The sequence below is a fragment of the Acanthaster planci genome, linkage group LG07 (assembly GCF_054643075.1).
Source record: "Acanthaster planci isolate LZ-2023a linkage group LG07, COTS_SCS, whole genome shotgun sequence".
NCBI lineage: Eukaryota > Metazoa > Echinodermata > Asteroidea > Valvatida > Acanthasteridae > Acanthaster > Acanthaster planci.
Genome location: NC_141783.1, coordinates 986,129 through 1,008,913, shown reverse-complemented (window position 1 = coordinate 1,008,913; position 22,785 = coordinate 986,129). Strand labels below are relative to the sequence as shown.

Sequence of the window (22,785 nt, the reverse complement as noted above, 5' to 3'; positions counted from 1 at the left end):
ATTTTTTCACATAGTTTACAGAATGCTTGCAGTGAACTTAGGAAACCGTCAACTCCTAGCAGTTATTTTAAACTTTGCCATCACTTTTTTCAGATCAGTGTGATCAGATCTTCCGGTACTGTTTCATTTCTCAAATGCCAGTAGCAAATTAAATCTTTTACACAGTTTGCTGAAAGCACTATTATCTGCCTTTGTTTCATGTTTTGTACCGATTTCCTGAATTGACTATCTGTGACATAGGGACAAAATGGTTACCACAACCTCTTTCCTTGTCTCGAAAAAAGCACCGTCGTTAATCATGAGTAATAACCAAACTGCTGTTTCATGTTTCAAATCGCAGCATTGATGACTGGAAGACCACCCTCTGGCAGCAGATCAATGTAGAGCAGATGGAGATGGACTGTAAGAAATTTGCCAAGGACATCCGCTCCCTGGACAAGGAGATGCGGGCCTGGGATGCCTACTCGGGGCTGGAGTCCACCGTCAAGAACATGCTGACCTCGCTGAGGGCCGTCAGTGAGCTTCAGAACCAGGCCATCAGGGACAGACATTGGCAGCAACTCATGCAGGCCACAAAGGTAACCATTTTTTGTTACCGCAAAGTTTTTTTTGGCAATGAAACCAAGGATTCCTCATAAGCAAATCTGTAAGCTCTGCTGCTTCCAAGAGGTGAACAATTTTATGAATTCTGTCCAGTTAAGGTTCATCCTTGCTGAACTTAACAAGGTTTATACAAGAAAAGTACAACATCGTTTTGGAAGGTAATGAAAAGCTTGTTTGGCTGTAACAGAACTTCAAGATTATCTGTCCAGTTCTGAGAGATAAGAACTTTTTCAAAATGGTGACCAAGGCTAATTTATTGACTGTTTTATGACTAATGTAATATTAAAAAGAAATTGCAGTTGTAAAGGCCACGATCGTCCTCGTCCAAGAAGTTGAATATAATTTAAACTTTGAGCAGGAAAGCAACTTTCTGTGAAATTAACTATAATTTCTGTTAAATTAACTATGCGTAGTTACACCTCAGTTCGCGGAATCGGCTGCTGGATTTGTAGATTAAGCTTGCCCCCTGTTCCATCTCAACTCAGGTGAAGTTCGTCATGGACGAGGAGACCACACTCTCGGACCTGCTGGCCCTCAACCTGCACAACTTTGAGGACGAGGTGCGCAACATCGTGGACAAAGCCGTCAAGGAGATGAGCATGGAGAAGGTGCTGAAGGAGCTGGACGCCACCTGGTCCACCATGGAGTTTGAGTACGACAAGCACCCGCGGACGGGCATCCCTGCGCTGCGCTCCAGCGAGGAGCTAATCGAGACCCTGGAAGACAACCAGGTAAGCAAACACCTCAAACGTTTCGGGAACGTTCCTTGTTCCTAGTGGAATGCCCCTCTCAGAATCGCCTTAAGTTCCGTCGGTAATTTAGCATGTTCTAAACAGGAATGGGTAGTTCTGGCTCAAGCCATTAATTTTTGTTATCAGTAGGAAAAACAGATGCATCCCTTAATTCCATTAAGAAGTGTTCTTATTGTAAAGTTCTATAGCATTCTGATTTCTGAGAGGCTTCCGAAAGAGGCGGAGCCAGTGACTATTGAGCCTATTTCTTACTTTGTTCATGGTTTAGAGTCCTGGTGTATTCAGGGAAGGACTTGTCAGGAGGTTTTATACGGCCAAATTGAAATTTTGGAAATCCAAGACATCTTTGCCAGGTTTATGCATGGCATGAGGGAGTGTTATTCTCTCTTTGCATGCTGTTGCCATAGGCTTGCAGAGCCTTGAACTGGCAGCTTGTACAATCGTGTCAGAATGGCTTTGTCCAATCGCATGTTATAAGCACTAACGCAACACACGCAAAAATATATAACATACAAGGGAATCACTGAACCGGGAGATAGAGGCTCTGCATGCCTATGGTGGCAGTGTGCAAAGAGCGAATGGTTGAGATCCCTGTTGACCATCACCAAGACCAACAGATGACCTCCAGTCTGCATTCAAGTCACATACTCTGTCCTTGGGTTTTGTTCACCCTGTTGGTCGTAGTCTGGTGTGCGGTCTTGTGACAGTCTCGCTGGCATGCGGTAGTCGATAACACGGATGACCCTTCTATCCACAGGTGCAACTCCAGAACTTGATGACCTCCAAGTACATCGCCCACTTCCTGGAGGAGGTGTCCGGCTGGCAGAAGAAGCTGTCCATCGCCGACTCGGTCATCAGCATCTGGTTTGAGGTGCAGCGGACCTGGTCCCACCTGGAGAGCATCTTCATCGGCTCCGAGGACATCCGCAGTCAGCTGCCAGAAGACTCCAAGAGATTTGACGGCATCGATGCTGACTTCAAGGTTGGTCCGCTTCACTCACCTTAATGCAGTGTCTGTCGATACCCTCATTAAGATCTGAAACAAATGAAAGGAGTTCTACATTTTGTCATTGTTTTTAAAAGCTTTGTAGGAGCTCATTTAAAGAGTAAGTTTATTTATTTGTTTGTTATATGTTATCCAGGTTAAGGTGAAAGACACTTGCGCAGCCGGCCACTTAGCAAAATCATTTATTTCAGTAAACTACAAAAGAATTTACAATTATTCGTATGCACCATTTGTTCCAGTTTTTAGAACCCTAAATATTGCTCCTTTAAATAAGATCTGGAGCAATCCTTTCCTGCAAAGACCAAATTCGGATGCTTTCCCAAGTGCGCCGTGTTGATAGTCTAACCTCCTTGTTTCAGGATCTGATGAACGAAGCTGAGAAGACACCAAATGTTGTGCAGGCCACCAATAAAGAGGGACTCTTTGAGAGACTGGAAGGCCTACAAGCAAAGTAAGACCCGTTCTCAACCTGTCATTTTTGCTGCTTTTTAAGGTGTTACATATTTCTGCTCTTTGGAGAATGATTGGAAATCACAGATACATATTTGAGGAAGAAATGTACATTCCTCTTTTTGTGACCACTTTCAATTGAATACTTGAAAAGAAAGAAATTATATCTTCCTGATGATATCTAACATTAAAATCTTACTGTTACTGTGATGACTATGTGACCCGAACCTTTTCAATTCTTTATAGATCCACCGTTCTGGAAACTAGTGCTGCAATTTACAATTGGTTTCAGTTTTTGTCAACCAATGCACAAACTCAATGTATGCTCCTTGGTTATCATGAGTAGGCTGCGCAATCTCTCAGAGATTGTCTGCGAGCAACCCGCTTGGACACTCTACGACCCACGTTTTCTCTGTGCTCATTCCAGGCTGACCATCTGTGAGAAGGCCCTGGCTGAATATCTGGAGACCAAGCGGCTGGCCTTCCCCCGCTTCTACTTTGTGTCCTCCGCCGATCTGCTGGACATCCTGTCCAACGGCAACAACCCTACCCTGGTAAACGCAAAACACTTTGTTGTTGTCTTCTTCACAAGCTGTAAAAGTGTTGTGAATTGCTGATACAAAATTGATTTCAACTGAAATACGTGAAGCTAGGACATTAAGAGGGCTTGACTTTGGGCCGGCGACCATTTAGACCCAGTTTGAAAAGGGTCCCCCGGTAAGCTCGCCCTGTTGAAAAAACCGCTTTCATGGCTACCGGCCTGGGATGCTGGACTGGTTGTTGATCTCGAACTTCTCCATCCTGGGGTCTATTGTTGGCAAGTACTGGTACATGTAATCTATCTTAGAAGGAACCTGCTTGTGGTTTTTAATCCTTCAGCTCTATACAGTGTTTACACTAATCCACTTAGACCCCTATTCATCTGTGGAATCATGGTGGGGAAAGCCTTCCATCATGACTTTGAAATGCCAATGTGCAGACAGGCCTGATACCGGCCTGGAGTAGGCTGAATACCGGCCTGGAGTAGCCTGAATACCGGGCAGGCATTATACAGGGCGGGCTACCGGGAGGCCCTTTTCAAACCAGGTCTAAATGATGGGCGGCCTTTTCCAGTTCTAGCCGGATTCCTCTCAGGGGCAGTGGATGAAAGTAGTTGGATTTAACCTTCAATACCTTCTAACCTTTACTCTTTGTACTAATATGTAACAGACAGTGTTGTATTCGAGTCCATCACTACTCCTTTCACAAGTCGTCACAAAGTCTCTTCAAAGGAATGCTTTTCTCACAGCTCATTTGAATAGCTTGTGAATTGGCTTAAGACAGAATGACTTGTGACGGATTCGCAAGGACTTGCATGGACTTGTAGGGACTTGTAGGGACTTGCAGGGACTTGCAGGGACTTGCAGGGACTTGTAGGGACTTGCAGGGACTTGTAGGGACTTGCATGGACTTGTAGGGACTTGCAGGGACTTGTAGGGACTTGTAGGGACTTGCATGGACTTGTAGGGACTTGCAGGGACTTGTAGGGACTTGCAGGGACTTGTAGGGACTTGCATGGACTTGGAGGGACTTGCAGGGACTTGTAGGGACTTGTGATGGACTCGAATACAACACAGGTAACAGGCTGAGTTTTCCAGTCTGGTAATCTTGCTGGGAGGAGAGAGGTACGCCTAGGGTTCCACCTGTTTCATGTCTGACCATGTGCTGTCTGGCAGGTGCAACGCCATCTGGCCAAGCTGTTTGACAACATGGCCAAGCTGAAGTTCCAGCAGGACGACGAAGGCAACAACACCAAGGAGGCACTGGGCATGTACAGCAAGGAAGGGGAGTACGTGGACTTTGATGCGCCCTGCGAGTGCGTCGGCCAGGTAGGCAGTGTTCTTCTGAAGCTCGAATCGGGCAAAACTTTGAGGTTAACCCCTTCGTGCCGGGAGATGGCAAACGCCGCGGCTCAGCGGGAGGATTAGTGCATACCACACATACATTTTACCCATCATGCACCTGCGGTTTCAATGTGGGCCTGCTGCTAGATAGGGCTTTGCATAGTGGGCATACCGCCGTCCAGCAGTCACGGTCAAAAGAATCTTGGCATGAAGGGGTTAATAAAGTGAGCTTTGACAGAAGTGAAGTTGTTGGTTTTTGAGATTTTAGAAGTTCTGGCTCTCCAGTGGCCGATTTCATGAAACTTTACACAATGGCGTAACGTCATTTACACCACATTTTATTGCGTACGTTGCACAACATATTAAGAGGGATTTTACAAAACTTTCGCACTGTGCAAGTCTGTGACTTACGCAACAAATTATGGTGTAAATTACGCAGTCATTTTAGGTGGCGTAAGTTGTGTCGAAAATGAACGGTTTGACTAGCTCAGCATGTTTGGTTAAGCCTCATCATTGCTGAACTTAACAAGGCTCATACAAGAAATATATAACTTTGTTGTGGAAGGTAATTGAAAACTTGTTTGGCTGTGAGTGAACTGCAAGATTTTCTGTCTTTTCGAAATGGCGGGCAGAGTTGATTCAATGACTGTTTGATGACTGTTGTGATATTGGAAAGTAACAGCTGTCGTAAAAGCTGGTATTGTCCGCATTCAAGAAATTTAATATTACTAAAACTTGGCAACTTTTTTGTGAAATCTAACATAAGTATTTTGTGTAGCTACGGCTATTTGTGGCACAAGGCTTACGCTTGGTTCAAAATCACACCACGTTTTGTGTGATCGGCTGCAGGAAAGTTCCAAAAGTGTTCAGAACGTACATTTTGAACAATGGAAACTGTGTCTAATAATGCTATGGAGCAGTGAACATGCTGCTCTGTCAATCCCATGCGAAAGAGCTGAATAATGCTGAATTCTCAGACAGCATTCCGTACATGGTCCTCATGTTTCAAGGATAAGGCCATGAGATCTTGTTTAGTGGGATGTAGGAACCATACATGTGTCCAAGGAACAACGGCACAAAATCAGACCAATATTCCAGGTTAACAACACTGTAGACAACTGCTGATAGTAAAATGCTCTTCACTGCACAGTTCATTCCAGGTTTTGGCTGGAGTTTGTTTCAGTAATAGCTGATAGTTTCAACCACTTTTCAAAGACTGTTTTTGTGGCATAATAGTTTATTTATCCATAGTCATCCCGTCATTCAGCTGGGATTTGTGGCCAAGTCATTAAGGTCTGTAATTCCAATCGTAGGCTAAGGGGTTTGAATGCATCAGCTGAGCTTCTAAAGTGGCTCTGGGCAAGCCACTTTACCTCAATGAGCCTCTCTCTGCCCACTCCACCCAGGAGTGTACGTGGGCACAGGCATTAGCCGGGGAGCAACGTGCGATGGACAGGTACCCCATTCGGATGAATATTCTCAGTCATTTCAGTGAAGTGGAGATAAATCATGAGATGAGATGAGAGTCAAGCCAGCTCAAGACAAAATTTATTCCCTCTCGAAATCACACGGTTGACCATTTTCGTTTGCTGTCTTGTTCCGGTAGGTTGAGGTGTGGCTGAACCGTTTGATGGACACCTCCCGTTCCACCGTCCGCAACCTCTTCAACGAGGGCGTCAACACCTACGAGGAGAAGCCGCGAGAGCAGTGGCTGTACGACTTTGCCGCCCAGGTCGCCCTGGCCTCAACCCAGGTCTGGTGGTCCACAGAGGTCAACATCGCCTTCGCCAGGTTGGAGGAAGGCCACGAGAACGCCCTGAAGGAGTACAACAAGAAACAGGTGGGCGCACACCGGACCGGATCCCACAAAATGAGTCTTAAGCCCCTTTGCGCTAATTCTTTTCTAGTAACAAGGAGCAAACTGAGCGCCTTGTTTTGATGTAGCACTCAGTTTGGCATCCCGATGAAGAGGGGCATTCTGGGGGAGCAAGGTTGAGGATTTCTATTGATTTCCATAGTACATTTTCTCGGCCTTTTTTCTTCATTAGATCCAGCAGCTCAACACCCTGATCAACCTCCTGGTCGGCGATCTGTCCAAGGGCGACCGGCAGAAGATCATGACCATCTGTACCATCGATGTGCACGCCCGTGACGTGGTGGCTAAACTCGTCTCCAACAAGGTCCGAAAATTTCCTTAGCCTGTGCATTCAAATCGGGAAACAGCATTCACTCCAGCCTCTCCAAAGCTTACACAATACATCTTCTGGTTTCAGAAAGTTTTAAAGTTGAGTTTGTCAGGGCTCAAACGTGGTGACTTTACATTGGCGCAAAGTCCCAGTGTTGTTTCGGCTCAGAAAATGTGATATTGCAGTGCAAGACTGCTTGATCTCAACAATTTCATGAAGGAAAAATAAATAAATAAATATGCTTGAAGAACTTGTTGATACTTTGTTGACGCGCGTTGACACTTGTTGACGCTAAACAGCATAACCCCCTTTGGATGCATGGCACCCCCGCACAGGTGGTCTTGAGTGCAATAAATGCCATGTCATACATCACCGCAGTTAACAATTGTACACAACACCCATGCTGATTGGCACCGTCCTTTGCACAGATTGAGAACTCCCAAGCTTTCCAGTGGTTGAGCCAGCTTCGCCATCGTTGGGACGACGACCAAAAGCACTGTTTTGCCAACATCTGCGATGCCCAGTTCCGATACTCTTACGAGTACCTGGGCAACACGCCTCGTCTCGTCATTACGCCTCTCACTGACAGGTACGCCTTGAGGATTGTTCAGGCAGAATCATTCCCCAAGTCAAGTCCACGTTCACCATATCACATGGGGGTTTCATCTCGTACGCATCGCATATCATTTTTCGATACAAGATTCTGACAAAATGCTCAGCAATTTCTTGTTGGAAAGTATGTCAGGCAAGAAAGTCACATTTTGTTTCTAGCTATAAACCCTGTTCATAAGGAAGCCATTTGTAGATCATGTTCCCTGCATCCATGTTGTAAATGGTAAACTGTTGGATAGGGTGGTGCCCGACTACTTTGTAATTGGCTTGGCATTCCAATCCTACCCTCAATTTTTTATAAATGTGGCTTAGCACATTGGTTGCCAACTACAAGTGTCCGGTTCGTAAGTGTGATGTCACTTCAGTTTAAACCACGCCAACTGCACATACACTGCACATAGAGTTGTATGCTTTGATCACCGTTTACATGGATCATGGAACCTGAAGTTAACATGCAACTTCAGCGATCGTCCAATGGGAAGCTGCAAATCGTGGCGTGTCCGTCTTTGTGACAAAGTCACTTATGAACCCTCAAGTTTAGAAATTACCTCGTTTTTGATTTGAAATGGCCGACTCTTGTCTGTGTAGATGCTACATCACCTTGACCCAGTCCCTACATCTGATTATGAGCGGGGCACCGGCTGGGCCGGCCGGTACTGGCAAGACCGAGACCACCAAGGATCTGGGCAGAGCCCTGGGCATCATGGTCTATGTCTTCAACTGCTCCGAGCAGATGGACTACAAGGTAAACCTTGTCAGAATTGTCCAAACTTGGGGCCAGTCTTTTGAAAGTTCAGAACAAGCATTTGGAATGGCATAGTGTAGTGTGGTTGATTTGGCCCCTTGCTTACAGAATTGTTTCAATATTTTACATAAATAACTGTATCCCCACCTGTTGCGAAAGGGGTATAGATTAGGCAGAGCAGCAAAGACATTTTCTGGCTTTGTTTTCAGCGTGAACCTCTTCCCTCTCCAGGATGTAAATAAATCTCAACCCCTAAAACCGCCGATAACAATTAAAGCTTTGCCAGTCTAATCATTCTTTGTTAGTTTATGAACAGAAATGGTTTAATGCCTCGTTAGATTTTACCACCAACATTTGGAATTGATGGAGTGGTCCTTTGATTTGTGCTGAGGCTCTCTGCTCGAGTCTTACGTGTGATTCCTGGAGAAGTGATGACATTTGTCGTAGTGGTAGGGTTTGGTTTTACCACAGTGCCTACGAGCTGTCTGTCGTCCACAAATTCAAGAAATAGTCCTCTGCGTCTTCTTGTCTCTTTGCAGTCTTGCGGCAACATCTACAAGGGTCTGTCTCAGACGGGCGCCTGGGGCTGCTTTGACGAGTTCAATCGCATCTCGGTGGAGGTGCTGTCCGTGGTGGCCGTCCAGGTAGGTCGTCCAAGACAATTTGACCGGACTCAAATTACATCATTTGCTGCTTTATGCAAATTTCAGTGCAAAGTGGACAGTCCAGGGTGACGATGAACGCTGTACTGAAACTTCAGTTGTTAGCATCGCGAAATTAACTTCACTGCTGTTTTTTGTAAAGTCAGTTGTCTTGTGGACTTGTTAAAATGTCGCTCTACGGTCAAGTCCCTTATTTCTTGGCCACAGCTGATCTGTCAATGGTATACAGTTTTTGCTTCAGGGACCATCTGTAAAAAGTGTTAAAATGATAAACGATAATCCTGCTGCATTTGAATAGGATTCTGTCAACCCTCCTGAAAATGTCCAATTCATTTACCTACTGAGACCAATTCACTTACCCATTGGATCTAATTTACTTTAACCCATTGGATCCAATTCACATACCAATTGGATCCAATTCACTTACCAATTCAATAACCAATTCCCAAACCAATTGCTTTTGCTTGGAATAAATTGGAATCCAATTGCTTTCAATTGGTTTGAATAGTAAATTCAGACCTTTTCTCAGTTGGAGCTTTTCAAACCAATTGACACCATTTGAATGCCAATTCACAATCCAGTTGTAATCAACCGAAGAACCAATTGAAAACATTTCAATACCAATTCAAACAGATTGAGTCCCGTTTAAAAAAAAACATTTGATGGGGGAAACAAGCTGAAAGCAAACCAATTGGAACCAGCTGCGTCCCATTTGAAATTCCAATTGATCAAGGAAAACACACAGAGAGAAAGCATACCAGTTGGAACCATTTGATTCCCATTTGAAATTCCAATTGATTGGGGAAAATAAACAGCAAAAAAAAATGCCAATTGAAACCAATTTTATCTCATTTGAAATCTCCAATTGATGGGGGAAAACCAATGGGTGAGAAAACGTACCAGCTGAAACCAATTGAGCACCAATTGATCGCCAACTAAATCCAATTAAACAACCAATTGGTTTGCATAGGCCACTTTTAGTAGGGAAAATTGACATAAATTTAAAGATTCTATCTACTCCCCGCTCTCTCAGGTCAAGTGTGTACAGGACGCCATCCGAGATAAGAAGTCACGATTCAACTTCCAGGGCACAGAGATCAAGATGGTGCCCACAGTGGGCATCTTCATCACCATGAACCCGGGCTACGCAGGCAGGACCGAGCTGCCTGAGAACCTCAAAGCCCTCTTCAGGTAAATCAATGACTCCATTCCCCCACCCTATAGACAAATCCGGGGACAAGATTTAGAAGCCATTACTGCGGGGCCATCCTGTTCACGGGCAGGTGATCTGTGCGTGTTACATTCCTCTCCAACCAATAAGGGTGTCGTGACTAGCCAAAATGCAGGCGTGCTCAAGTTAAAACCCTCGGGGGAGTGCGATGGCTTGCAGGAATAGCACCTCCTCGTATTTGTCTGTAGGCTAGAGTTTGTAGGGGCTTATTCCTTTGGTGTTGTTCATTTGCACTTAGCCATTGTTCTGAATATCGTGAAAAATTCTTGTAAGTCTTGTATTTTGGGATGCCTTACTGTAAATGCAGGCACAAACATTGTGCAAAGAATTGCCCTGATGAGCTATCAAGTCGAGCAGAATGGTGAGAAGACTTTTGATGCAGTTGTCCCTGAGCAAGCTACTTTATCATTGATTGCTTTTCCGTGAGGAATTTTAGGGCATACTTTGCACTGACTTTTGCTTCTTGTTTCAAATTTCTGTGCAGTTTATTTCTCTAGACATAATGATAGTGATGATGTAGTCAGAAGGAGTGATAGTAACGTAGTGCTTTAGGTGAATAGTGGCAGTCATGCAGCTATCACTGTGTTTGTCTCGGCTGTTGTCACGCAGACCCTGTGCCATGGTGGTGCCTGACTTTGAGCTGATCTGCGAGATCATGTTGGTGTCGGAGGGCTTCCAAGAGGCCCGGCTGCTTGCCCGCAAGTTCATCACGCTGTACACGCTGTGCAAAGAGCTGCTCTCCAAGCAGGTAAGATCGAGGGCCTGTTTATTTCACATGGATCAGGATCTCTATCAGCGATCCCAATACATGTTTGCTCCATCCATTTGGTGGGTTCTGGCGTCAGTGAACCAGTGATGGATTAGTGCTGGAGATTTTGGTCCATGTGAAAACATGCCCTGAGTTTTCACTCACTCCATTTGGGGGAGGTATTGAGATTCCTGTCAAACAGAAGAATTCAGTGTCAGGCACGAAACTAGTATCTCCAAGTTTGGCTTCTAAAACCCCTTTGAGTTCTAATCTGGGTTCTCTGTTCTGTGATGCTGTCAGATATTTTCAGAATTTCCGTATGATATCTTTGGAAAATTAGACACTTTTTTTTTATCTTGCTGATTTTATCTGAATATATCTTGAATTTATAGCAATGTTTAAGGCAGTAATAGGCAGAAATGAATTGGCATTACAGACTGCAGATAACCAACATTTTAAATGCTTTTAAAACAACAAAAGTTAATATTGTTGTTTTCTTTTGCAAAAATGCATCTGAAGTTGAAGTTCTCTACTACGATGTAGAGCTTTTAGAAAAATGAAACCAGTTTTCTCTTCCTTCAGTTGACAGTTGAACTAAAGTTTTAAATATTCAAATAGTTTGCTTGATTGAGCAGATGTTGTGGGCTTCAGTATTGCAGCCAGAGGAAAGTGTTTTCGCAAGTAGGCATGAAACTTTTACGAGCGTCCATCTCCACTGAACTTCTGTTGTGTCTTTACTCAGGATCACTACGATTGGGGTCTGCGTGCCATCAAGTCGGTCCTTGTGGTGGCAGGCTCCCTCAAGCGTGGCGACAAGGAGCGGCCCGAGGACCAAGTGCTCATGCGGGCCCTGCGCGACTTCAACATCCCCAAGATCGTCACCGACGACATGCCGGTCTTCATGGGCCTGATCGGTGACCTGTTCCCGGCCCTGGACGTGCCCCGCAAGCGTCAGCTCGACTTCGAGAAGCTGGTCAAGAAGTCCACCGTGGAGCTCAAGTTGCAGGCCGAGGACAACTTCATCCTCAAGGTGGTGCAGCTGGAAGAACTGCTCGCCGTCCGGCACTCGGTGTTCGTCATCGGAAACGCCGGCACAGGGAAGAGCAAGGTAAGAGACGACACGTTAACCATGTGAAGACACTTCAAAAGGATGGCCAGATGCTTACATGAGCATCTACCATGAGAAGTTTGCATTAAACTGAGCCACCTGCAGGTAGACAGGTGGGGGAAATTTGACAACTGCACAGCACCTGATATGCCTTTTCCACCGAGATTCAGTAGTTTTAATGCTCTCTGGTTCTGCACAATTTTTCTTCTTGAAAAGCGGTGAGTGCGTTGCGGAGATTTCAAAATGTGACTGAAAGCAATCAAGAATGGATGTTTATCAATCTCCTTGGTGTCCTGTCTGACATTATTTCATTTGGTTTTGGTTGCATTTTGAGGATTTTTGGTGCCTGTTTTTTTATGCTCCAGTGAATTTGCACATTTAACAAGCAGATGACGGTGATACCGTGTAAGTCAGAAGCCTCAATGCTACCGCTACGTCTGCACTGAAATTGGCCTGATTGGGGGATATTCTGCACTGAACTTGGCCTGATTGGGGGATATTCTGCTGTTGTAAATTTTGTTTCAAACATTTCTCCTGCGGGGGTGTTCTCGCCCATTGTCAATCAAAAACTGATTGATTGATTGAAAGATATCTTGTAAGTTGAAAGTGCATTAACCCCTTCAAGGCGGGATTATTTTGACCGTGACTGCTGGGCTGTGGTATGCCCTGAATGGAGGGCTTTGTCCAGCAGCAGGCCCCATTGAACCAGCAGCTGCATGGTGAATAGACTGTATGTGTGGTATGCACTAATCCTCACACAGTGGTGCGGTAGTAGCAGTCCTCCGTAGCGAAGGGGTTAATCTTAGTACGTTTTAATGCAGTCTTCTCGTTGCTCTACAGAGATGTATTTCCACGTCTCAGGGCAGGAACTTTGCTCCTGAAAGGGCAAGGCAATTTCTCCTTCCCAACGGGCACTTGTTTTAGAAAAATCGGCTTATCTCTGGGAACATTTCAGTGGGCATTGAGGCAAAGACCAGGAGCATCAAGGTAATTGCCTCCGATGCCTCCATGAAGTTCCTGTCCTGTTTAATGGGTTTGCAATTGAGGGATATTGTTGGAGACTCCCAATGTGTCTGTCTTCCATTTGCAGGTACTGAAGGTGCTGAATCGTACCTACTACAACATGAAACAGAAACCAGTCATGCAGATCCTGAACCCCAAAGCCGTGACCAACGACGAGCTCTTTGGCATCATCAACCCGGCCACTCGGGAGTGGAAAGATGGTGAGTTGGTAATTGCAAGTCTGTTTGGGTGGTGGCCATCTTGGTCTGGTATCTGGACTGCAGTGCATATAACTTTGGTCGGAGGTTGTCATCACACTGGTAGTATCGGGTCTCTTGTATGTATAAATCTGTTTGTAGCTTGGGGAGTCTTTCGAGATATCGAGATCATCTACATTTTCAACTTTTGATCTTCAGTTTTTTATGAATTTAGCCTGCTGAGTTGAAACCCTATTGAGTCAATGGCCGTAATCACAGTGGATGGTGCTCAGTGGATCAAAGCATTCCTTGAAGGGGAAACTCACTTTCATTCAACCAAGACATGCCTCCCTCTTCCTGCAGGCCTGTTTTCCGTGATCATGCGTGACCTGAGTAACCTCACCCACGATTACAACAAGTGGATTGTTCTGGACGGTGACATAGATCCAATGTGGATTGAGTCGCTCAACACCGTTATGGACGACAATAAGGTAATTGACTAACCATCAAAGCCACAAAAGACCCAAAAATAGGTTTGAGTGGCCCTGTTTGTCCCAAAAGATCCAGAATGCAGACGACCGGTTTTGATCACAACGTGCTCCTCCCAAGATGAAATATTCTCGAAGTTTCAGATGAACACCAAACTGCAAACAGCATTAGAGAAATCATCATTTTCATTATCGGTATAAGGCTTCGGGAAAGCAGTCGCTTTTATCTCGGTTAGCTGCAAAACTACGCCGAGTTCTCTGGAGAAATTTATTTGAACACTGGCAGTGTTGTAGTCAAGGCCACAACCTCCGAGGCTGAGGCCAAGACCGAGGCATTGTCCTCCGAGGCCATAAAAATCAGCCTAGAGGCCTCCAACACTGAACACTGGTTTTAAAGTACCCGCCGTACAACATTTCACTGTCAATTTTTTGGTATAATCGTGCTCATCCGTCTCTCCAACCTATTAGAATCATACATTCCAACTGTTTAACTGGCAAGAAGGAATGGACCTTTTTTTGTCAAGCAAATTAAAGAGATCCCACGTATCAGTTCTGGGATTGTCGATATGATTTTTCATAGCCTCAAATCCAAAAAGACATTGTGATTTTTCTGTGGTCCCTTTAAGGCCATAACAAGTTCATTACAAGTCATTCAGTCAAGTGAACTGCGGCAAAAGCCTTTTTTGTCATTGTTCACCCTGTTATTTATGACTGGCCTTGTGAAAGGACTTGTGACTGGACTTGTGAAGGGACTTGTCACTGGACTTGTGAAGGGACTTGTGACTGGCCTTGTGAAGGGACTTCTGACTGGACTTGTGAAGGGACTTGTGAAGGGACTTGTCACTGGACTTGTGAAGGGACTTTTGACTGGACTTGTAAAGGGACTTGTCACTGGACTTGTGAAGGGACTTTTGACTGGACTTGTAAAGGGACTTGTGACTGGACTTGTGAAGGGACTTGTGACTGGACTTGTAAAGGGACTTGTGACTGGACTTGTAAAGGGACTTTTGACTGGACTTGTAAAGGGACTTGTGACTGGACTTGTGAAGGGTTTTTTGACTGGACTTGTAAAGGGACTTGTGACTGGACTTGTGAAGGGACTTGTCACTGGACTTGTGAAGGGACTTGTGACTGGCCTTGTAAAGGGACTTGTCACTGGACTTGTGAAGGGACTATGACTGGCCTTGTGAAGGGTCTTGTGACTGGCCTTGTAAAGGGACTTGTCACTGGACTTGTGAAGGGACTTGTGACTGGACTTGTGAAGGGACTTGTGACTGGACTTGTGAAGGGACTTGTCACTGGACTTGTGAAGGGACTTGTGATGGACTCGACTCCCAGACTGGCCAAGCCTGAGGATGTGTTCCCTACCAATTTCAGGATGAATTTGCCTTGTGACTTACGTTTTTTTGTGGTTCCATCCCAGGTCTTGACCCTTGCCAGCAATGAACGTATTCCCCTGACTCCATCCATGCGTCTGCTGTTCGAGATCAGCCACCTGCGGACGGCCACGCCGGCCACCGTGTCCAGGGCTGGCATCCTGTACATCAACCCGTCTGATCTGGGCTGGAACCCGTAAGTATCATTATTATCATTACTTAATTTCTGGTAGTGACACCAAGGATTCCTCAACTGAGCACCCTAGGCACTGTATCTCACTAGCCTGAAGAAACCTGTAGAGAGGAGACAATGAGAAGCAGTTACAGTTTTAGAGGTGGGAGGAAAACCCCAGAGGAATACTCTGGGTAAAACCCACGGAATCAGGTAGGGACTGAAAACCCAATCCACACGTCGACCAAGCTGGAAATCAAACCCTGGACCCTCAAAGCCGAGGAAAGAACCACAATGTCAACCTGACTTCCTTGAACCCGACCCCATTGCCGCGTCGTGCACACGTCATGTCTCCAGTGCAAGGTCTTGAGGGTAATGTGAAATACAGGTTCTTGAGAAAATTCCAGCTTGTTCTGAAAAGTTCAGTGTTCAGTGTCCTTGTTGAAATTTAATGCAGGTTGCAGAAACGAAAGACGAGGGTACCACGACGTCAGATCCTTGTTCCAAATCACTCTTCTAAGACAGTCGTTTCATTTTTGACTCCCCTGTGTGCAGGGTTGTGACCAGTTGGATCGAAACCAGAGAGGTGCAGTCGGAGCGTGCCAACCTGACCATTCTCTTTGACAAGTACCTGCCGCCCGTGCTGGACACACTCAGAATCCGATTCAAGAAGATCATTCCTATTCCCGGTAAGTTCCGACACACACGCGCGCATACTCCCCCTTGCCTGGATGCCCAGAGAGGCAACAGATTGGACGCTTATGCATGAACGGTAGAGGGCGCTATACGCGCTCTTTTTCCTGTCGATGTGTTATTGTATTGAAGAGAGAGTGGATTGTAAATACCCTTTGGGTTCCACACTGTTGATCAACCTGTTTCCATTTTGGTGAACAGGTTACTAGTAATGAAATTGAACTGTCTAATATTTGCATCCTGATTTTTGCAAAGCAAAATTGCCTACTACAAACTTGGGCCCTCCCCATAATAATTGAATTCAGCTTGTTTCATAATTTTTATGTACTGTAACGTTGATGAATAACCTTCAGACCTAGGCCCAATTTCTCGGTGCTGCTTACTGCAGAATTCCACGCTTACGATCTCCATTCTGCGCTAACCGTGCTAGCAGAAAAAATTCTGTGCTAACCCTCTAAGCACGGAATCCTTAGTTAAAGGATGTACGCATGCACACGAGCCAAAATTCCTTGCTAACCCATGAAATACGTTGGCTGTCGGCGCAGAATTTTCTGCCATGGTAAGCGCCGATTTTTCACTTGCGGTAAGCAGCGCCGTGAAATTGGGCTCTAGTCAGTTGATGGTTAACTTTGGTTAGTTGTTTCTGGCTTACAACTGGCCCTGTGTAGTACATGTAGATTGGCTCGGTGTTGTACAATTCTGTGCTGTATTGTTCCAACACTGTTCATGGTATCCGCTTTGGTTCATCTCTTGGCAGAGCAAAGCATGGTACAGATGCTGTGCTACCTGCTAGAGGTGCTCCTGACGCCGGAGAACACGCCCCCCGACTGCCCCAAGGAGCTGTATGAGCTGTACTTTGTCTTTGCCAGCATCTGGGCCTTTGGAGGAGCCATGTTTCAAGATCAGGTCGGTCTCACCATTCTCACCAACATCGATCCTCTCCCCCATCCTGACCTGACCTTTCTTCAAAATGATTTTAAAATGTACTTAACTGATCTGAAGATCTACTGTTAATAATGATAAATTACAAACTATTTGTAATGAGAGCTTCAGGAGTCCAAGCTAATCCTCACACAATCCTTATATACCATTGGAGGATGACCAGAGCACGAGAGTCGAAATGTCAAGTACACACTCTGCCAGTCCTTAACAGAACAGTACCTCTTCCAAACAGAGATCTGTCCCCCAGCCCTCTCTTCAGTCTACCTCCACTATGCAAAACGTCAAGTCTCATCTTTTTTGTAATGATTGATTCGTTTTCCTTGCGCATAGTTGGTGGATTACCGTGTGGAGTTCAGTAAGTGGTGGGTGACTGAGTTTAAGACCATCAAGTTCCCTGGCCAAGGGACCGTCTTCGATTACTACATCGACCCCACCTCCAAGAAGTTTACCCCTTGGACCGAGATGGTGCCCAAGTTTGAGCTAGACTCTGAGATCCCCCTGCAGGTGAGCCACAGAGATAGTACCTCATTTAAAGTTCATTGAAGTTGGGTGGGCGGAGCATTCATTGGGGTGATGGGGGGGTTGCCATAACGGTCACGTCGTCGTAGAGATTGTGAGGGTACATGTATTGCAGCACTAGTTTGAAATAAGTTCCGTCTATTAAATTTACATGCTTAGCTTTGGTAATGATCAGCTTGGTTGACCACTTGGGCCTTAGTTTCAAAGAGACGGTGGTTCATATCCCGCTGAAGTCAGCAGCATTTTATGATGGTAGGCCGTGCACTTCTTGCATTAGTTGGTTAATAGTAACTATGGTACTTCATTCATTGCTGCCGTATTGTCATTTCAGTTCAAGATCAGATGTGAGATTCTTTCTGAAGGTGACACAGGTTCAAATTCTAGTATAGAAATGGGATGACTTGTGATTTTTGCTTTCAGACAATTTTTTTACTCATAAATCTGACTAAATTGTAAAATTAAATAGAACAAAGCACTCTCAATAGCAAGTGAATGAGGTTGGACAAATTACGAAATTTCTTGGTTTATGTGTTCTCTTTTTTTTTTATTTGCAGGCTGTGTTGGTCCATACTGCAGAGACCACCCGCGTCCGTTACTTTATGGACCTGCTCATGGCCAACGGTCGCCCCGTCATGCTCGTAAGCAACGCCGGTCTGGGCAAGAGCGTACTGGTCGGAGACAAACTGAACGCCTTGTCGGATGACTTCATGGTGGCCAATGTGCCCTTTAACTACTACACTACGTCCGAGATGTTGCAAGGTTAGAGCAGAAATAGGAAGAAATTTTTTTCCAGGACTGTTCAGGGATGGGCCCTGATCAGTTTGTGGCAAGGGTTGGAGAGTTGAGTAGAACGGACAGCAAGGGTCCTGCCATATGGCCAGACTCACCAAAAGAACACCCAATTTGTTGAACTCTCTGACGCCCTAATCCTCTCTCCTACGCAGGCGTCCTGGAGAAGCCCTTGGAGAAGAAGGCCGGCCGCAACTTCGGGCCCCCGGGCACCAAGAAGCTGGTCTACTTCATCGACGACATGAATATGCCAGAGGTGGACACGTACGGCACCGTGCAACCCCACACGTTGATCCGCCAGCACATGGACTACAAATGCTGGTATGATCGGACTAAACTCTCGCTCAAGGAGATCCACAACTGCCAGTACGTGTCCTGCATGAACCCAACCGCCGGCAGCTTCACCATCAACTCCCGTCTCCAGGTAAGGAGACCCTAATAGAGAGGTTGTCATTGGTACTCGCACCTTCCGGGCCACGTTTGTCAAGCTTGTAGGCTTGGAAAGTTGGTTAAAATGCCGAAAATCTTTATCTTTCATAGCCAGAAGAGGTTAGCAACAAAATGTCACGCAGTTTTTGTAATTTGCAACAGGTTCCTGAAAGACACTTCTTACATTGCGCCTAAATTGACAAGCATTATTTTCTTCTTCATAGCTCTGTCTAATACGGGCATTTTATAATAGTGCACGCCCAAGAGCTTACTACGTGTTGGCCATTTACAACGTACGAAATCTGTCGACCATTTCCAAATGCGCATTGGGTCAACTGATTTCACGCACTGTGATTGGCCACCGTGTTGCAAACTCTTGCCCGTATTCAGTGCATAGCTCACCACATGAGACTTCAAGACCTCTTTTCACTAAGATTTTTGCATTAGAAGGATCATTCTGAGGTCTTCATTGCAATATTGAGAAATCTCACTCAGTGTAACTGTAGTCGAAACGAACAGACGCTGTGTGGTTTTGTCCTGACAATTTCCTTCCACCTCTGTTGTTACTCAGCGCCACTTCTGCGTCTTTGCCCTGAGCTTCCCCGGTGCCGACGCCCTGCAGCACATCTATAGCAGCATCCTGACCCAGCACTTGGCCATGATTAGCGCCCCCCAGGCCATTCAGAAGATGGCTGGCACGGTGGTCAACGCCGCCCTGGAGCTGCACAAGAAGGTCGCCCAGACCTTCCTGCCTACGGCCATCAAGTTCCACTACATCTTCAACCTTAGGGATCTGTCCAACATCTTTCAGGTGATTAATCCTCAATAAATTTGCATAGTGTATGAGTTCAGGAATTTTTTGTGAACATGGAATAGAACACTCTAGTCACTGTGGAATAGAACTTTTCAGTTTGCAGTGCAGCCATGCCATGCATTTGGAGGAATAATGTGGTCGTCTGTAATGGACAACCGACCAAGAATTCATTCCAGCTTTGGATCATGAAACATGCCTGAATTATGAAATGAAGGAGATTGTTGCTTGCCCTCATATGCACAATTTGTAAACTCATTCCGTTTGGTTATTGGCATTTTGGTTTGTTGTTGCTTGTTGGGTCACATTTAAATTTGTTTGTTTCTAAACAGGGTCTGCTTTACTCCACCCCCGATTGCCTGAAAACCCCACTGGATTTTGTACGTCTGTGGCAACACGAGGCCACCAGGGTGTACGGTGACAAGATGGTGGACGACAAAGATATTGAGACCTTCGAGAAGACGGTGCAAGACTATGGCAAGAAGTACTTTGAGGTACGTCCCAGGGCTCTCGACTATCTCACCGAAATACTCTGGTTGATCCTGGCAGTAACATTTACTATTTAAATCCCAGCATTGTTTGTTCAACTGAAAACAAGAGGGTTAGATAGATGGGGAATGGTAACTTTCAATGTGAATTCTGAATTGAAAATGGCACCTATATTTTTGTGCGTAGCATGGGTGTGTTTTTTAACAAAGTATGGAGACGGCACATTCCATAGTTAAAGGGTTATGTAATCTCATAACAGTAATTTAGGGCTTTTTAAATAGATCCTCTGCTTATGTTTACCGGAGCACTTTATGTCTTGACATTTTGCTTGCTTGAATCCTGCAGTCTTGCTCCATACTGGAGCAAAAGCAAGGCTGCACTTGCAAAACTAAGTTACCAGAGCTTGCAAGTGCAGCCTCACTTTCAACTCAACCATACAAAGGACGTTCGATTACAGTTAGCTTAGAGATTTCAGCAATGAACTTGATTGAATGTATGTTCAAGTTGCCGAAGGTTGCAAGTGTAGCCTCTCTCTGGACCCAGTGCAGTCTCTCTTTCAAAGTACATCTCAGTCAATATTACATTACTTGATGGAACTACACTTTAGTACTCACATGACCTTCCCTCAATGTTCAGGATGTGGATGAGAAAGCCCTGACTGCCAAGCCCAACATCTTCTGCCACTTTGCCAGCGGCATAGGAGACCCCAAATACCTGCCTATTCCAGACTGGCCAGACCTCAGCAAGCTCCTGGTGGAGGCGTTGGACAGCTACAACGAGATCAACGCCGTCATGAACCTGGTGCTGTTCGAAGATGCCATGCAGCACGTGTACGTAAATCATTCTTTTTTTGCTTGGCGTGTCCCAGACCCTTCAGAATCCACAAAGGGATCTTGTAGGATTTTGTAGGATTGAGGAGCACTCTCCACTCTTGCTATTCCTTTACATGGGCATTGAAGCCCCTTTGAAAGTTGAGGAACAGAAGTAACTGTTTTTAGGATTCAAAAGAGTCCTCAGCAAACGTTGATCAGCATTCACATGGATTTTGCCATTGTAAAATCTTCATTATGCATGTTGCAGAAATCACATACAAAGGCCCTTGTAGAAATTCATTTTCATCTTTGCATTTAAGTGATGTGAGATTCCAATTTTTGCACTCCTAGAGAAGTTTTCCTTTCTGAACCAACCAGTTGTTGACCTGGAACAGATCTGTGAAGCCCATCGATCTTTTTATCCTTGAAATGGTGTGTCGTTTTGCTCACTTTCTCACAACCCTTAGCTGTCGCATCAACCGCATCCTGGAGTCACCCCGTGGCAACGCGCTCCTGGTGGGCGTCGGAGGCAGCGGCAAGCAGAGTCTGGCCCGTCTGGCGGCCTACATCAGCAGCTTGGAGGTCTTCCAGATCACCCTCCGGAAGGGCTACGGCATCCCTGATCTCAAGGTACGCACCTCAAATCCAGTCCCGCGTGGTGTGATGATATTGAAGTGAGTTTTCCAGTTCCGTTGGCAGAGAGACGACTTTGATTACAGTGCAGTCTTCTCTTGGTGCAATTCCGCTATAGTCAGTGGTGTAACTATGGGAGGGGGACATGCCCCCCAGCGAATGCCCGTGCCCCTCGGTGACCCCCCCACGCGCCCCCCCATTTGAAATCCATGAACAACCTCTGCTGCAGTTCATTGTCTTTTGCTGCCCCCTTGAAAAAACATGTGCACCCCTGGGTACCCCCTGGACATAGTAGCCCTAGTTAGGGAACGTTTCATAATTACAGAAGGCGGTATTTACTGCGATACTGCTGTATTTTTGCGGTACCAGCATTAAGCCCTTTCGGGTAACTAGTGCGGTGCCGCTAAAAAAAATCAGCGGTACCGCAGTAAATACCGCCTTCAACAATTATGAAACGCTCCCTTAGGTCACTGCTCGTGGTATTTGCTGCTGTCTGTGTAGACTAAATTCATCCATCATAATTAACATCTTCATTCAATACAGTGTTATGATTTGCCAAAATATGCACGCCTCTAGTTTAAGAGTGCGCATGAACATGTAGTGCCCCTGCGAGTACAGTTTCCATGATCTCTTGGCTGGCCAGCTGGGGTTTTGACGCTCGCGACGTTGTTTAATCCACAGCTTGATCTGGCCTCGACCTGTCTCAAGGCCGGCCTGAAGAACATTGGCACCGTCTTCCTGATGACAGACGCTCAGGTAGCCGACGAGAAATTCCTGGTCCTCATCAACGACCTGCTGGCCTCGGGTGAGATCCCCGGCCTACTGGCTGACGACGAGTTGGAGAACGTCATCGCCGGGGTCCGCAACGAGGTCAAAGGTCAGGGCCTACAAGACACCAGGGATAACTGCTGGAAGTTCTACATTGACAGGCTGCGTCGCCAGCTGAAGGTGGGTACCAGGAGTTGACAGTGAACAGCGTCATACTTAAAACCCCTTAAGACAATCCAAGACTCATCCCAGACTGACACAAGACCTTAGTCTGAATTCAAGTCACAATCTGTTCAAATAAACTGCATTGCAAGTATATCTATATCATTATTCACCTTCTTACTTGTAACTAGTCTTGTGTCTGGTTTTGCGGTGGTCTTCACAACACATCTCGAAGAGTGAATGTTATGTTTATTACATTACTGTGTTCAGCAACTTTGTTTTGAAGTTTAGGTTTTCACCAATCAGCCAGACATTATAACGTCTTCCACATTGCAAGATGACAAACCAATCAGAAAAGGTTTAATAATTTAGAGGGTGCGTCAGATGATAGCAGGGTGCCCGTTTTGAGGATTGTTATAATCATCTTAGTATAGAGTGGAAGCTTTTTAATTTTACCCCTAGGTATGTGTTTTTTTACGCCCTTGGTGAAGTCACGGTTCCCAGCCACGCTTGAAAG

The 22,785-nt window shown here is 45.6% G+C and overlaps 1 protein-coding gene across 2 annotated transcripts in view; it reads left to right on the top strand.

Moving 5' to 3' along the window:
• The window catches only part of LOC110987012 (dynein beta chain, ciliary), a 61,703-nt gene that overhangs the window by 19,751 nt on the left and 19,167 nt on the right, over positions 1-22,785 (top strand). For both annotated transcript variants that reach the window (XM_087139009.1, XM_087139008.1), the window contains 27 exons: positions 341-578; positions 1,089-1,334; positions 2,113-2,337; positions 2,721-2,812; positions 3,239-3,365; positions 4,527-4,679; positions 6,301-6,534; positions 6,743-6,874; positions 7,309-7,469; positions 8,081-8,237; positions 8,777-8,881; positions 9,933-10,090; positions 10,740-10,878; positions 11,621-11,986; positions 13,077-13,209; positions 13,549-13,676; positions 15,097-15,245; positions 15,777-15,910; positions 16,672-16,820; positions 17,187-17,360; positions 17,930-18,134; positions 18,320-18,588; positions 19,165-19,404; positions 19,737-19,898; positions 20,530-20,723; positions 21,173-21,335; positions 22,020-22,286. In XM_087139009.1, the coding sequence (XP_086995135.1) occupies positions 341-578; positions 1,089-1,334; positions 2,113-2,337; positions 2,721-2,812; positions 3,239-3,365; positions 4,527-4,679; positions 6,301-6,534; positions 6,743-6,874; positions 7,309-7,469; positions 8,081-8,237; positions 8,777-8,881; positions 9,933-10,090; positions 10,740-10,878; positions 11,621-11,986; positions 13,077-13,209; positions 13,549-13,676; positions 15,097-15,245; positions 15,777-15,910; positions 16,672-16,820; positions 17,187-17,360; positions 17,930-18,134; positions 18,320-18,588; positions 19,165-19,404; positions 19,737-19,898; positions 20,530-20,723; positions 21,173-21,335; positions 22,020-22,286 (4,900 nt within the window). The remainder of the gene's footprint in view (positions 1-340; positions 579-1,088; positions 1,335-2,112; positions 2,338-2,720; positions 2,813-3,238; positions 3,366-4,526; positions 4,680-6,300; positions 6,535-6,742; positions 6,875-7,308; positions 7,470-8,080; positions 8,238-8,776; positions 8,882-9,932; positions 10,091-10,739; positions 10,879-11,620; positions 11,987-13,076; positions 13,210-13,548; positions 13,677-15,096; positions 15,246-15,776; positions 15,911-16,671; positions 16,821-17,186; positions 17,361-17,929; positions 18,135-18,319; positions 18,589-19,164; positions 19,405-19,736; positions 19,899-20,529; positions 20,724-21,172; positions 21,336-22,019; positions 22,287-22,785) is intronic.